Genomic DNA, 14,625 nt, shown 5'->3' on the forward strand with positions numbered 1-14,625 from the left:
TTTTACAAGCAAAGAAGACAGTATTAGCAAAGAAGGCTGTTTTATTTTATATTGTAAATATTTACAACGGTTATATTGTAAATATTTGTAAAGGTTTTTGTGAGATAGTTTTATAACAAACAAACTTACCGAGTGAATTTCAGTCTGAATATGGAATACTTAACTAGGGATGGTAATGGGTAGGGTATGAGTCAGATTTCATACATCCATCCCCATATCCATTTATTAAATTCATCCTCATACTCATACCCATTNTTTTGTGAGACGGATTTCTTATTTGGGTCATCCATGAAAAAATATTAGCATTTTGTGAGACTGATTTTTTATTTGGGTCATCCATGAAAAAATATTACTTTTTATGTTAAGAGTATTATTTTTTATTGTGAATATCGGTAGAGTTAACCGGTCTCATAGATAAAGATTTGTGAGACTATCTCAAAAGACCTATTCTTTACACAAAGAAGGCCACAATGACTTGTGATTAGTAAGGATGAGACGAATATTCTAGTTTTCTATTTCATCTGTGTTTTTCAAGTTCGAGATATTTCCGAATCCGAAATCACTGGAATCTAATCTTCATGTCGAACTAAAACTTATTATTATCTATTATTATTAGTGATATTAATATTATTAATATTTTAAATAATTATATTATATTATTTTTATTATTTTCGGAAGAGTTTTGAGGATTTTAAAAAATAAAAAAACCTTAAAATCCTCAAAACCCCAATATAAAAAAATCAAAGATCTCTCTCTATCTCCGTTTCGAATTTTTACTGCTAATTGTCATCCCTAATGATTAATATAGAATAGTAAGAATCTATATCTGTATGTGTATATATTCTGAGCTGGCAAAGGCACGATATAACATATTTGAAAAGTTAGAGGGTCCTTTAATAATGTCAAAGTCTAACACCCCGGCCCCACAGACGGACGCTTCATGACGTAACGCATCGGACTCTCCAGAAAACCGCCGGAGAACTGAGCTTAAGCTGCGTATAACCGGCGAAATTTAGCGTCCGTGTTGAGTTTCTCCGGAAACAACAATATAATTGATCTCTAAGGTGATTGCAAATGGTATCTTAATCCATTCATTCCAAAATCTGAAAGTTGTGTTTGAACGGTGAATGAACTCGTTTTTTCCTGTGAAATTAGTAAATGTGCAGCAACCTAGCCTCAGGTCCTTATTTGACTGTATCGGTTACCGATAATGGGCAGCGGAGTTCAGCTTACACCTCCAACAAAGTTACTATCAAGGTAGTAATTACTGACTTCTGCATGATTAGATTGGGTATTTTGAGTATTAATTTCTGCAATTAAACTTTTGTGGATTTTGAGGTACAAATTTCCCTTGCACCAGAAACTTTGTTTTGTATTTCAAGTTGGGAATTTGGATCGACCCTTTTTAACGTTTCGTAAAATCAAAGTTTTCGATCTCAAAATCGACTTCTTAAACCCAAGAATATGGAATTCGCACAATCAGATTGCCTTCACGTATATTCGTTTTACATATGCATCCGACTTGTTTGATGATAAGTCTCCGTGACACTGTTAACAGTAAAGACACTTCGTTATCTTTAATTATCATGTGTGTGTTATTTCATACTGATCGAAGGTGATGTAAACGTGCACAATTTTCAGCAAATTAGAAGCTTGCTAAGGGCATCTCCATTTTCAAGTCCTATGCTCTCCAACCGGAGCGCTATTTTGGAATCCAAAATAGCGCCCCACATCTCCAGCGTCAAATTTGACGCAGGGTGTTGTATTTTTTTAAAAAATTTTTTATTTACTTTTTTATTATTTTTAAATTATGATTAATTTAATAAATAATATATTTAATAATATATGAATTCTTTAATATATTTTAAATGATTTAAAAGCATTTAATTAATATGTTAAATAAAAAAATATTTTGTTAGTATTAATAATTGAAATTTATTTGATTAATATATTATATTAATAAAATTAGAAATATATATTTAATAATTAATAAGAAATAATTTAAATATATTTTTAAAAAGGAATATTCTGGTAATATTCTTTTTAGAATAAGATTTGAAGTAGATGGTTTGGAGATAAATATAATATTTGATACAGAAATTGCACTATTTTAAAGTAGAGTTGTTTTAAAATAGAATTTTGGGTTGGAGATGGCCTAAAGAACCGGGAAAGAAAAACGCAGCGTGAAGGTTTTTTAAGCTGTTCTACTAGTTACGATAACATGGTAAATTTCTGAACTCTACAAACCGAATTTAGTAATTCGTGTTTTTTTCCTCCGAAAACTGATGTACATTACTTGTTATTTGGTGTTTGCTTCCTAGAGTCACTTGGAACCTTTTGGTCTTAACATTTTTACAATATATATGATGCATCGAAGTTGGTTATTAGTTAATTTGCGCCACTATTTTCCTTTGATTTGACCGTATCTCATGGATATTTGATTTTGGGTATTTTCTTATGAAATTAATTGATGTCATCTTCTGATTTAGCTTCGGATTCATATTTGATTGTTTAGTGTAATGTGTTCAGTGAAAATAACGTATTCTGTGGACCAAATGCATGTAGGTCAAAAGTTACCTTTCTCATGCATTCCACATTTTTGTTAATATGTCTGTAGAATCCATAACAGCTAAGAACTATTTCATTTTTATTAATGTTCTTATTCTGTTTGTCCAGATTGATGTATGGCGCTGAGTATGCTCAATTTTTTCAAAACATTTGAATCTTGCTGAAGCATATGGGAAAAAGAGTGCAAACAAGGTTTCTTAACTTGTTCTAGCAGTCATTGTGCAATGCTAAGACAAGAAGTTGTTCAGAAATTAATGCACCATTCTGGAATCATTTTGTGGATAGCAGTGACAAATATTGGTAAAACTCTCATCTTTCTGCTAACTGAATCTAATAATACATTTTTTAATTCTTTAGAAATGTTGTGTTTGTTGTCATTTGCTGCGGTGCAAAATTCAATTCAGAGCTCCTTACCCCAAGATATCTTATTTGTGTTCTTTAAATACGTTTGCCATTCGCATATAAATATGAAAAACACAGGTCAATCACCTAAAATTAAAGATAGGATATTGTAATCAATTCGGAAAAGACGTGGGTAGTAAAATCCGCACCTTATCCTCTAATTTTTTATATTACATCGTCATCGTCATCATGATGTTTGCAGTTTTTCTCATATCTGTTGTCCAGTACTGCTTGTGATTGAGTTGTGCTTAACTACGACAGGAAGGCCTATTAAAAGATATTTTCCTGCCACATTTTATACAACTCGGAAAGCTCTTGGTTTATATAATGACGCTAGTGAAGGGACTTACAAAGTAGCTCTTGCTAAGAATTTGGGGAAGAGTTCCTCTCGTTCGGCATTCACAGGAGCGGGGGATGACAAAGATCATATTGAGAATGGGAAAATGAATCTGGCTAGTAGTTTAGCTTGTTTGGTTCAAGAATCTGACTATGTCCTTGAACAAAAGTCCAAACCAAAGACCCGATTGGAGGTGAAAAAATTCCTTGAGATGCGCATAAAGAAGAAGGTAAAAGAACAATACACGAATGGGAAATTTCATGACCTTCTTGCCAAAGTGATTGCAGATCCAAACACTCTCAAGGATGCTTATGATTGCATAAAGGTGACATCTAATGTGGATCTAGTTGTGGATAGTGGTAACTTGTCATTTGAATCCGTGGCAAAAGATCTAGCTCATGGAAAGTTTGATGTTGAGGCCAATACTTACTCAATCTCAACTAAAGGGGCTAAGATAAAGAAAGAGGAACTTGTTTTCTCAAAACTTTACTTAAGGGTTGTTCAAGAAGCCATCAGAGTAGTCTTGGAAGTTGTTTATCGGCCTGACTTTTCTAAGATTTCTCATGGTTTTCGAAGTGGTAGGTGTCATTTGTCTGCTTTGAAATATATCAGCAAAGGCATACCTTGTCCTGACTGGTGGTTCACACTACACATTAGGAAAAAAGTCGATGATTCCATCCTTACCAAACTCATATCATCCATGGAGGAAAAAATTGAAGACCCTAGGCTATTCTCTATAATCAGAAGTATGTTTGATGCAAGGGTACTCAATATGGAGTTTGGGGATTTTCCGAAAGGACATGGTCTTCCGCAGGAGGGGGTGTTGTCCCCGATATTGATGAACATATATCTGGATCTTTTGGACCGTGAAATATTCAGGATGTCAATGCGATATGAAGCTTTTGATTCAACACATAGTGAAGAGCTTGCATCTACAAAGCTGCGTCACTGGTTCAGGAGACAGATGAAAGGCGATCATGTTCAACAAAAAATTGTTGTGGAAAACTCAGGTGTACGGGTACATTGCTGTCGTTTCATGGATGAGATTTTTTTTGCCGTTTCAGGTCCCAAAGAAGTTGCTACTGCTTTCAAGTCTGACATTGAAAAATACTTGAAGAATTCTCTTTACCTGGAAGTCGATAATCAAAATGATTTTTTAGCATCTTCTGATCCCCATGGTGTTAAGTTTCTTGGTACTTTGATAAGAAGGGATCTGAAAGAGACTTCTGCTGTACGAATTGTTCACAAATTGAAAGAAAAAGTAAGGTTATTTTCGGAGCAGAAACGGGAGTGTTGGGATATGGGGACTATCAGGATTGGGAGGAAATGGCTAGCTCATGGACTGAAGAAAATTAAAGAGTCAGAGATCAAGCAATTAGCTGACACTACCTCGATTTTGAATCAAATCTCCTCACACCGTAAATCTGGTATGAAAACTGATCACTGGTACAAAGTATTGTTAAAAATATGGATGCAAGATGCAAATGCTGGAAATGCGGAGAATGAAGAAATTATCTTAGCTAAGCACATTGTTGAACCTGCTCTTCCCCAGGAACTAAGAGATTCTTATCATCAATTTCAAAAACGTGCCAAAGAATATATATCTTTGGAAACAGCTTCAACACTTGCTCTATTATCTGGTTCCAGTTCTTCTCCGGATCGTGTTTTCATTTTAAAAACTCTTGCTCCAACTAACTTCATAAAGAAGCGTCTCTTTCGATACGGATTGACTAATAGAGAAGGATATGCTCGCACGTGTCATTTGCTAATAGTACTTGATCATGATCAAATCATTGATTGGTTTTCAGGGATAGTTCGACGTTGGCTAAGATGGTACAGAGAGTGTGACAACTATAATGAAGTGAAGCTCATGATTTCCAATCAAGTAAGATTGTCATGCATCCGAACACTGGCAGCGAAATATAGGATACACGAGACCGAGATAGAGAAGAAGTTTGATTTATCACTGAGCAGAATTCCCTCAACTCAAGAGATTGAGCTCGAGGAAACGAACAACGAATTAGCATCACAAGAATCTACACTTGATGGTGCCGTAACATATGGAATAAACTATAGTGGTTTATGTTTGGTGTCTTTAGCCAGAATGGTGAGCCCATCACGACCTTGTAACTGTTTCGTCATCGGCTGCTCTGCTGTGGTTACACATATTTATAGACTTCATATCATGGAAAGACAAAAGTTTCCAGGATGGAAGACCGGTTTTTCGAGTTCTATCCATCCCGCTTTACATAGGAGGAAACTTGGATTGTGTAAACAACATTTAAAGGATTTGTTTCTTGGTGACATATCACTGCAAGCAATAGATTTTGGTGCTTGGAGATGATAAAGGCTAATGTGAGCAGATTTTTCTTTTGTTGTTTAGGGATAAGAGTTGGTAGTTTATTCTGTATCGAGTTTTTTTATATGATGTCTCTGTGTGTTTTTAATTAATATAAATCAACCAAATATCATTAATTTTTATTTTTATTTTTTTGCAAAATCTCTATTGAATATGACATGCAAGCTTATGTAGATACTGGATATGAGTCATATGACATCAAATTCAACTACAAATATTACCGTTGTTAATTTTTTTTAGAAGTTCAAGGGATAAAAATTATGTTAACAAAATGTTTAAAATATGAATCAGTGGAGTAGATGTTTTCGAAAACATAGTAAATTTAAATTTTTTTCACCGTATAATAAATTTAATTTAAACCATAATGAGAAGTAACGATTAAACTAAAATTTGAAGTGTAGCTCGTTTTAAACTGAACTTTTGAATTTGGACTAGATTTCGATTAAGTGTCAATCATATCATTCGATCAACTCAAAGAAAAGCCATGGTTTTTTTTTTAAAAAAAAGAATACAACGGCTAGACCAAAATTGTCCATCCCAAATACCAAAATGATCCTGATGGGATGGATGCATTAAAGAAAAGAGTAAAGTGAAGGACAGATCAGTCCGTGAAAACGACAGTTTCGAGGAAGAAAAGATAAAGGCAATGAAAATGGACAACTCAGGGGTCACGAGGCAACTGACACACCCACACACATCGAATCAAACAAAATACCTCGGAACCCGTAACACTCCTCCCTCGGATACTAGCACCACCTAGCTCTGCACGTTCAAGAATGTTGGTTGGTTTTTGTTGTAACTTAATGGAGCGGAGCAGTGCTCAGAAGGTAAAGTTTCGCCGTCGAATCCTTCGTCTTGTCTTTGCTCTTCTCTTCGGTGCTCTAGCTCTCACCGAAGCAAGAGATGGACACCAAATGCCGGGGTTTCTCTACGCTAGAACTCGAGGAAGATGCACTCCCCAGTAGGACAAACTCTTGCTGTTAAATTTCTGGGTATTGATTTAATCGTGTGTGTTATATTTCCGAGTTTTGACAGGTATTGGAGCAGCAGGAGGGAAACGTGGCCGAAAATGGTGCCTCAGACATCTACGATTTCGAATGTTTTCAGCTCGTTGGCGTACGAGCGATACAGGTACGACCTCACGCTGCTGGAAGCCGCTTCGAGAAACGATGACGGGGACAACGTTTTCGCGGCGCTGCTGAAGCAATCCACGGCGGCGCTACTAAATTCCTACGCCAGGAAAGGGTATCCCTACCCGGCCTGGGAAGTGAAGACTCTGCTGATCCAGGGCTTGGTCTCGGAAGAAGCCGCCGCTCTTCAAGCTCAGAAGTTCATGCAAGCCAACGAGAATTGTGGTTGACTAGTTTATTTGTACTTTGTGTTGATAGATAGCTGAAATCAATGTATGTGAAAATTCCGTTCACTTTAACGAACTACTTATTTTCAAGAATCAAGGGTTAGTTTCCATTGTGATTTTACACTATTTTTTGTTTTGCGATGATGAATTACCGAATCAGTAAATGAATCAGTCTAGCACAATTTCAACCTGTTAATTCTGTTGAGACTCGAGATTTATATATATTTTGATAAAAGGACGAATATAAAAAAATAGATGGGGGAAGAAGTCATTAGCCTCAATCCAAGAAGTCACTATTTCAAACATTGTGCTCAATAGATGGTGGATGATTAAATGTATCATTAGATAATGTCTTAAATATTAACCTTTTTTCCACGTGTCGTGTTTCGCTTCAAGATTTTAATTTATTTTTATTTTGAAGAACAAGTTTCATTAAATTAGGACTAACAATTCTTGAGTAGCAACATTTTGGAGCCAATCAGGAAAGGGGGCAATCTAAATTTGAATATAACAACACAGTTGCCTATAAGGTGTGCCGCTCTGTTGACCGATCTTACATGTTGAATTGAAATGAAAGCATCAGAATCCAGCAAAGATAGTATTTCAAGAGAAACAACTCTCTCCAGGCTCCAATCGTCATCAGGAATTGAACCCCCCTCAGCGCGAGTAAATCCATCCCACGCCTAATACCAGCCATTTCTGCACGCTTAATAGAGCCAAGGTTCCTAATGCAACAAGCAACGGCACCTTGCGAACACGGCCCGACACTGTATCTATTCCTCTCAAAATACATCAACTTGCAACAAAATGTGTATCGATTTAGTCTTTCTTTCTTTCTTTCTTTATCGGTAAATCAAAATTATATCATACAATTAAAGTTGTACAAATACGCTGGACATACAATAGGGTCTCTCTGTTTGATTATCCCGACCCGGATCGAGCATACGGGTCTTTTCCAGACATCTATTCATCCTATTTGAGGATAGAATGGTATGAAAAGAATTTTTCAGCCTCAAAACATTACATAAGAAATGACCATGTAACATTATATTATATAGATTAAATTATGGCATAGCATTATATTGTGTGCATACATTGAATTACATCAAACAAATGATGGATCAAAGATTGCGCTAGTGTCGTCTCTGTTCATAAAATGGAATAGTTATGGATAAAAACTACGTCTTTTATCAAGTTATTTAAACTTTGTCTCAATGATTTTTTTTATTAATTTGATGTTTAAGATGAAGTTTTGGTTTGTTGGTTTCATCTCACTTATTTTATTTTCTAAATTGATTTTGTGCCTTTATGATGTAGAATATTGCATATATTTTTGACGCCGTAATTCACATTTTTTTCATTTTTTGTTTTGTTATCAGTCAATTTTTAGTCTTAGTACAATAATTTGCATTTTCTTGGTTCAATTTTAGTTCTTTTTCGACTGAATGTTGACATGACGTCGGAAGATTTTGAAATAATATCGGAAAATACTAACGTGGGGATTAATATTGCTGACGTGTCTGATGTCACGTCAACACTTTAATAAAAAAATTAAAATTGAAAAAATACAAGTCAGTGGACTAAAATCGTGATTCTTAATTTTTGGAAAGATAAATTAAAGGGCTAAAACTTTCATGTCATCATATTTCTCAGAAATCGATGAATAAAAAATTATAACCAAGAGAAGAGACCAGACTAGATATGTTGATGGGGCGGGTATGGGGCGGGTATGGCTAAACCCAAGACCCGTCCCATGAAGAAAACTTTGACCCATTACTTGCCCCACCTCGGTTAAATATTCTTCGGACCCACCCCACCCCAAATACGAAATGGGGTCGGGTAGACCCGCGAGACCCGAATTTTTTTTAAATGAAAACTGTAATCTTCTTATCACATGACTGAATTATGAAACAAACAAGTCTCTAAATAAAACACAATAGAAAACTAATTCATGTATTCGACCACATTTAATAATAACAAACAAAGTATTTTCACGACGCAATGAATTACATTAAAAAAAAGTTACTAGTNACAAACAAAGTATTTTCACGACGTAATGAATTACATTAAAAAAAAATTACTAGCTCTCCAAAAAAAGTCTTGCCATCCCCAAAAATAACTCATCAGAACTTAAACAGATCAACGTAAAATCAGCGAGTAAGCAATATTTTAGACACATTCTTCATGATCATCATCCTCTTCATCAAGAATGGTAGGACAAGTTGGTAAATTACTTGAAGAATTACCTACAAAATTAAATAGAGAAAATAAATTGAAAAAATAAAATTATAATTTAAAACAGTAAAAAAATGTAATTTAAAAAGAGAAAGTATAGTAACAAAATTAAAATGAAAGTACAATAACAAAATAAAACTGTGATTTATTTACCTTCCACCTCACTCCACAACCATATTCGCGAGCATATCAATTTATATCCACATATATGGGAAGGGTATATGGCGGGTATTATAGGACCCATGACCCTCCCCATACCCAGATGGGTCTGAAAAATTAGACCCGAGACCCGTCTCATGACCCATTTAATATGCCCAAACCCGCCCCAGATGGGGTGGGTCCATTGTGGGTTTGGGTAAAACCCGGACCCATTGACATCCCTAGACCAGGCCGCTCCGAAAGTCCAGCCGCCATTCCAATATCAAAAAGTAATCAGAAAGTCAAATATGATCGTTTCAATGTTAGAATCAGTATAGAATTTTTCTAAACGATAATATTATTATATCAAATATTATATCATTTTTAAGGCCATAAATACAACACTCTGGTGTAGTTATAGGGTTTAATCTTGAACTTAATTCCATTGTCCCTTCACGGGAAGTTTCAACCAATGATCCCGGTAAAGATTAAATAAGAAGCTTTAATTTGAATTCAAAGCATGAACACTCTATATAAAAGAAAAACAGTCTAGAATGAAGGCATACCCAAGAAAGGAATTCTAAATATATATACATATGTATTAGCTTGATAAGAGTTTTTTCTGTGAAGATGCATTTGAGAGTATATACATTGTAATGGATTGATTTCCTCACACACGCAATCATTCAGACAAAAAAGAGTTGTAACTTTAAGATTAATTGAATGATAGTCTTTACACAAAGACATTAAAGATTATATTTGTAATCTTTTCATAAGGGACGTTAAACTTTATGTATATAGTGAGGTTGCGACCTACAATCGAGAGTGTGCTACGAATTTCGAATAAAAAATGGATAAATTCTAAATCGAAGTTTGTACAAAGAGTTTTATAAATCAAAGTCTTCTAGTAAATCCTTCTTAAGTGAAAGAAGAGATAACATATGTTTTTTATTTTCGAACATCAATAAACAAATTCGTGTATCTTATTTTATTGTATTTAATTATTGATATTGTTTTTAAGATACATTGTTGAAACATTTTATTTGTCTTTCAAATACCAAAATATTGCATAATAAATGTTTGATAAAATCATTCAACCAAACCGTTTTTATTATTTTAACTTGCATATTTTAAAATGTTTTACAAAATTATTAATCATTTTTAGAGGAATTATTTTGAGTTTCTTCCGTTTAATTTTAGAGACAAATTCAATATAATTTCTCGATACTTGATTTATTTTTGAACATTTCAAAAACGAACTATTGTAGCTCTTTTGATCACAAAATTTTTTGAAAGTACTTATCCAGCTCTCTTATTAAACATGTTTCGGATCCTCTCAATCCTCCCACGTGAACTAAAAATTCTTGATGTGCTTCAACAATCACACAGCTTGACTGAATTTCTTTAAGGACGTATAATTCGAAACAGAAAACCTAGCTTGATCCTAAAAGAAAAGGAAATATCTAACTATAGCAAATGCTTAAAAATCATAAAAATGATGGCAATCCAGTAATTATGTCTTCTGCGTTGTTGAACAATTCAAGCCAAAAATCCGTGCCACCTTCCATGCTCAAATCCCCACCAAACAAATTCTCCTCCGAATCATTACTCGAATCATTCACAGAAAAGTCGACTTCCGACCAGAAGCTCTCGTCCATTTCCAGGAAGTTCTTGTCGGAAGCGTAATCTTGGCTAGATTCTGCGGCGGTGTACGTGGTGGTCAGCGACAAGGTATCGCTGGATGAATGTGCCGGGGAATTCGGCGCTGAATAGCTGTCCGACTTGGGATCGAATTCGGACATGGGGATATTGTCGGGTTCAGGTTTGGGTTCGGGTTCTCCAGCGACCCTTTTCTTCAAGTGGGTATGCCAAACATTTTTTATTTCGTTGTCTGTGCGGCCCGGTAATCTTGCTGCTATTACTGACCATCTACAGAGTCGAGATATGGTAACATGCATGTTAGGTTCCAAGATCACCATTGTATATTCAAGTACAAATTTCTCCATGTTATTACGTTAGATCATATAATTTTAACCAAATCAAGAATTTTTTGTAGTTAAGTATTTTGATAAAATACTGTGATACGGAAAAAAGATCAACTCTTCCCAATGGACAAGAATTAAAGTTAATGTGAAAAGGCACATTCTTACTTGTTCCCCAATTCTTGATGCAATCTAATGATCGTTTCCTCTTCTTCCCTTGTGAAATTCCCTCTCTTAATATCGGGACGCAAGTAATTCATCCACCGAAGCCGGCAACTCTTCCCACACCTCAAAATCCCTGCAGCTCAACAGACAGTTCCACGAATTCAGACTCCATTTTACAACAAAAAACCAGATAATCTTAATATATTTACTCAGTCAGAGATTGGCAAGTACCGGCTCGTTTGGGAAGGGTCCGCCAGTTGCCATGGCCGTGCCGATTGATGAAATCGACGAGAATGAAGTCTTCTTCTGCTGTCCACGGGCCCTTCTTCAAGCCCATTTTCTCACAGCATGGAGCCCGACCCATTTTGATCAAGATTCAACTTTTATATATATAGACCACTTATTATCTTGTGGGATGAGTTTGAATTAGTTGAAGCACAGTCTGCAAATTATTGGAAAATTTTGAGAGCTGTGGTGGTTTATATATATGTTTGAATATCGAAACACTGTGGATATTGAATCAATATGATGATGAAATACGAAATTTCATGCGGCCCTGAATTTCCAGGAAAATGAAATAATGATATTACCAAGTGGTCAAAGATGCACGTGAACATTTTTTACGTCCGTATTTTTTTAATAAAAGTATTTTATATCCAATTATTATACCCTTGCTGTATGTCTCTCTCTATATATATATACATATATATAAGCTATTATTATTATCAATAAATTATATCGATTAAAGCATTTATTATTTAGGAATTATTACGATATACCATAACTTTTTTATATAAAATAAATTTTACGTTTTTTAATTTTAATATAATCTCTAATTTTTCAAGAATTACCGAAAACATAAAAATTAAGTATATGCACACATACATTATTAATAATGTCGTTAGGATCCTAACGAAAAGATTTCTCAAATTTATTTTTATAAATTTAAATTAGAAAAAAAAAATAACATCCTCATTTATTTAAATATAAGAACAACCAGTTCTTTGTTTTTATCGGTAGATTAATATATCAATATGAGATTTTTAATATTTGATGCCACTAGAAAATTAACCTGTTTTGACTGCATAGTTCGTTTTTACTTTTTATAATTCACAGCAAATATAAGAATTTAAAATATTTTTTGTTCTTTGGATTAAAAAAATATGTCGGCACGAGTTTGGTCATTTTGTAAGAGAGTTGACACAAAAGACTACTTATTACAAAGTATCTCTATAACTTTAATATAAAAGTTTAAATGCTTATTTGAATATTAAAATAAGGCTATCTATGCATATATATAGTTTATTATGATTTAATTTAATAGTATATTCTTAATTTTCTTAAATTACATTTTTCAGGACTAATCTTATGATGATGGAAGATCAATTTCATAATTTGGTATGTCACATAATATTTGAAATTTTGAAGGATTTCTTTGAGTACCCAATAATTCTTGAATTCCCTAGGAGGCAATGTAATTTGCAGTTTCTAATAAAGGGTATTTGTAACTTGTGAATGAAAAATTCATAATTTTAATGGTGGTAAACATTTTCTAGATGACAATTGACAACCAAATATGTACAAACTCTCTCATGTCCTTCGTTCATTTGTGTCATCACGAAATAATACGAGTTGCATATATGCTAACAAATATAACTTTTGACATAATAATAAGTGTTAGATCATATAATAGTTTAAAGAAAGAAATTATTATGTAACCATTTAGGTCATAGTAATTAAACTTTAATTTTGTTTTAAAAACGGAAGAGTAACATTTTGGTTTTATAAATTGCATATTTTTTTAAAGTAATATTCTCAGTCAATTTACGATTTTAGTCAACTAACTTGCATATTTTTTTCGTCATTTTTCATACGAGTGTTAACGTGATATCAAGATATCAACAATCTACGACATCATTAGTGTCAGGTCAGTATTTTTTTGATGTCTCTTGTCAAATTTTCCGTGAAAAAAACTAAGATTGAAAAAAAAAAAAAAAGCAAATGCATGCACTCAAAAGAATGTTATAAAAAAAACACGGAAATAGTGGTCAAAAGGTTGACCATATTAAATGTAAAAAAACCGAAAAAAGGTGATAAATAGATATTTTTTTAAAATAAAACAATTTTAATTTATTCTAAGCAACAAATATTTAAAAGGGTAACTTGTGTATCAGTACAAAAATCTTTCAAACTTTAGATTTAGTACCTTGTTTCCCATAATACCCCTCAAACTTATTTTTAAATAATTGATTTTTCTTTTTAAATTAAAGGCTCATCATGCTTCCGTAAAATAAATTAAATCTTTTACCTCTTTGACCAGAATGCCACCGGGTTATATCCACCGTATTTTACGGACTGCTCCTCACAATCCAACCACACGATCGCAACCGATGGTTACAGACGCAGATTCCTTCAGCAGCACTTAGCACAACTCTAATTCGTTTCCTACCTTAGAGTGTACAGTAAAAGATAAAATTTTGAAAATAATACATGAGAGGGGCTAAGAGCAAAGATCTCTTTTATTCAAACACAAACATATTATTATTACATTGAAACCTCCTGTAGAGGAGGAGGAACTTGCTTAGCTACTTATAGTAGCCGAAACTTGAAAACACATAAACTAGAAAGAGAAAATATTACAATTGGTTTTGAAAGAAATGAGGAAAATGTTCGATGATCTTCACTTCCTTCTTTCTGCCTTATTTATAGAAGGCTTCTTCGGATTTGAAACTCGGACTTCAAATCTTGATAAGCCTTTACAGCTTGCCTTGGGACCATGTAGTGGTTGAATGGTCCTTCCACTTTGTCTTTTTCTAGATTATTAATCTAGCAATCAACTTCTCATCTTCTTTTAATTCTCCGAGATACCAATAGAGATGAGTCTGGAATAGATCTGCTGTTATCTCATCACCCTTTTCTTTGTACATCTTAATTATTGATCTGAGAGCAGCAGCTTCACTCCGCTTGTAGTTTATCCTTCTTTTCAAAACTTTAAGATATACTCGATACATCTTTGAGTTTTGATTTTTCTGGTGTGTATTACTGGTTCCAAATTACCCGTATTTATATTGTAAATTTTTGG

At 33.8% G+C, this 14,625-nt stretch overlaps 3 protein-coding genes across 4 annotated transcripts; 2 read left to right on the forward strand and 1 right to left on the reverse strand.

Annotated features, from left to right (window-relative positions):
- The first annotated feature begins 892 nt into the window (after positions 1 to 892).
- Positions 893 to 5,792, forward strand: LOC140990212 (nuclear intron maturase 4, mitochondrial). 2 transcript variants are annotated; one of them, XM_073459801.1, is made up of 4 exons: positions 893 to 1,064; positions 1,167 to 1,257; positions 2,677 to 2,868; positions 3,232 to 5,792. In XM_073459801.1, the coding sequence occupies exons 3-4, from the start codon at positions 2,793 to 2,795 to the stop codon at positions 5,649 to 5,651; spliced, it is 2,496 nt and encodes an 831-aa protein (XP_073315902.1). In that variant the 5' UTR covers positions 893 to 1,064; positions 1,167 to 1,257; positions 2,677 to 2,792; the 3' UTR covers positions 5,652 to 5,792. The 2 variants fall into 2 exon arrangements, with proteins under 2 accessions (XP_073315902.1, XP_073315910.1); XM_073459809.1 differs by lacking the exons at positions 893 to 1,064; positions 1,167 to 1,257 and adding an exon at positions 2,157 to 2,224.
- Positions 5,793 to 6,319: 527 nt separating this feature from the next.
- On the forward strand, positions 6,320 to 7,146 carry LOC140970392 (uncharacterized). Its single transcript, XM_073432119.1, has 2 exons — positions 6,320 to 6,627; positions 6,702 to 7,146. The coding sequence occupies exons 1-2, from the start codon at positions 6,443 to 6,445 to the stop codon at positions 7,024 to 7,026; spliced, it is 510 nt and encodes a 169-aa protein (XP_073288220.1). The 5' UTR covers positions 6,320 to 6,442; the 3' UTR covers positions 7,027 to 7,146.
- A 3,572-nt stretch (positions 7,147 to 10,718) lies between these two features.
- On the reverse strand, positions 10,719 to 11,997 carry LOC140970445 (transcription factor MYB30-like). Its single transcript, XM_073432240.1, has 3 exons — positions 11,775 to 11,997; positions 11,547 to 11,676; positions 10,719 to 11,325 (listed from the first exon to the last, which is right to left on the reverse strand). Exons 1-3 carry the CDS (start codon positions 11,905 to 11,907, stop codon positions 10,884 to 10,886), a joined length of 705 nt encoding a protein of 234 aa, XP_073288341.1. The 5' UTR covers positions 11,908 to 11,997; the 3' UTR covers positions 10,719 to 10,883.
- Positions 11,998 to 14,625: the final 2,628 nt, after the last annotated feature.

The sequence above is a fragment of the Primulina huaijiensis genome, chromosome 1 (genome assembly GCF_012295235.1).
Source record: "Primulina huaijiensis isolate GDHJ02 chromosome 1, ASM1229523v2, whole genome shotgun sequence".
In the NCBI taxonomy this organism is placed as follows: domain Eukaryota; kingdom Viridiplantae; phylum Streptophyta; class Magnoliopsida; order Lamiales; family Gesneriaceae; genus Primulina; species Primulina huaijiensis.

Bases quoted from the DNA above. Each gene is read 5' to 3' on its own strand.
- LOC140970392 (XM_073432119.1), top strand. From the start codon at position 6,443: ATGTTGGTTGGTTTTTGTTGTAACTTAATGGAGCGGAGCAGTGCTCAG. The intron at 6,628-6,701 runs GTAGGACAAACT...GAGTTTTGACAG, and splicing joins CGAGGAAGATGCACTCCCCA to GTATTGGAGCAGCAGGAGGG.
- LOC140970445 (XM_073432240.1), bottom strand. From the start codon at position 11,907: ATGGGTCGGGCTCCATGCTGTGAGAAAATGGGCTTGAAGAAGGGCCCG. The intron at 11,677-11,774 runs GTACTTGCCAAT...GTTGAGCTGCAG, and splicing joins GACCCTTCCCAAACGAGCCG to GGATTTTGAGGTGTGGGAAG. The intron at 11,326-11,546 runs GTAAGAATGTGC...TCGACTCTGTAG, and splicing joins CATCAAGAATTGGGGAACAA to ATGGTCAGTAATAGCAGCAA.
- LOC140990212 (XM_073459801.1), top strand. From the start codon at position 2,793: ATGCTAAGACAAGAAGTTGTTCAGAAATTAATGCACCATTCTGGAATC. The intron at 2,869-3,231 runs GTAAAACTCTCA...TAACTACGACAG, and splicing joins GATAGCAGTGACAAATATTG to GAAGGCCTATTAAAAGATAT.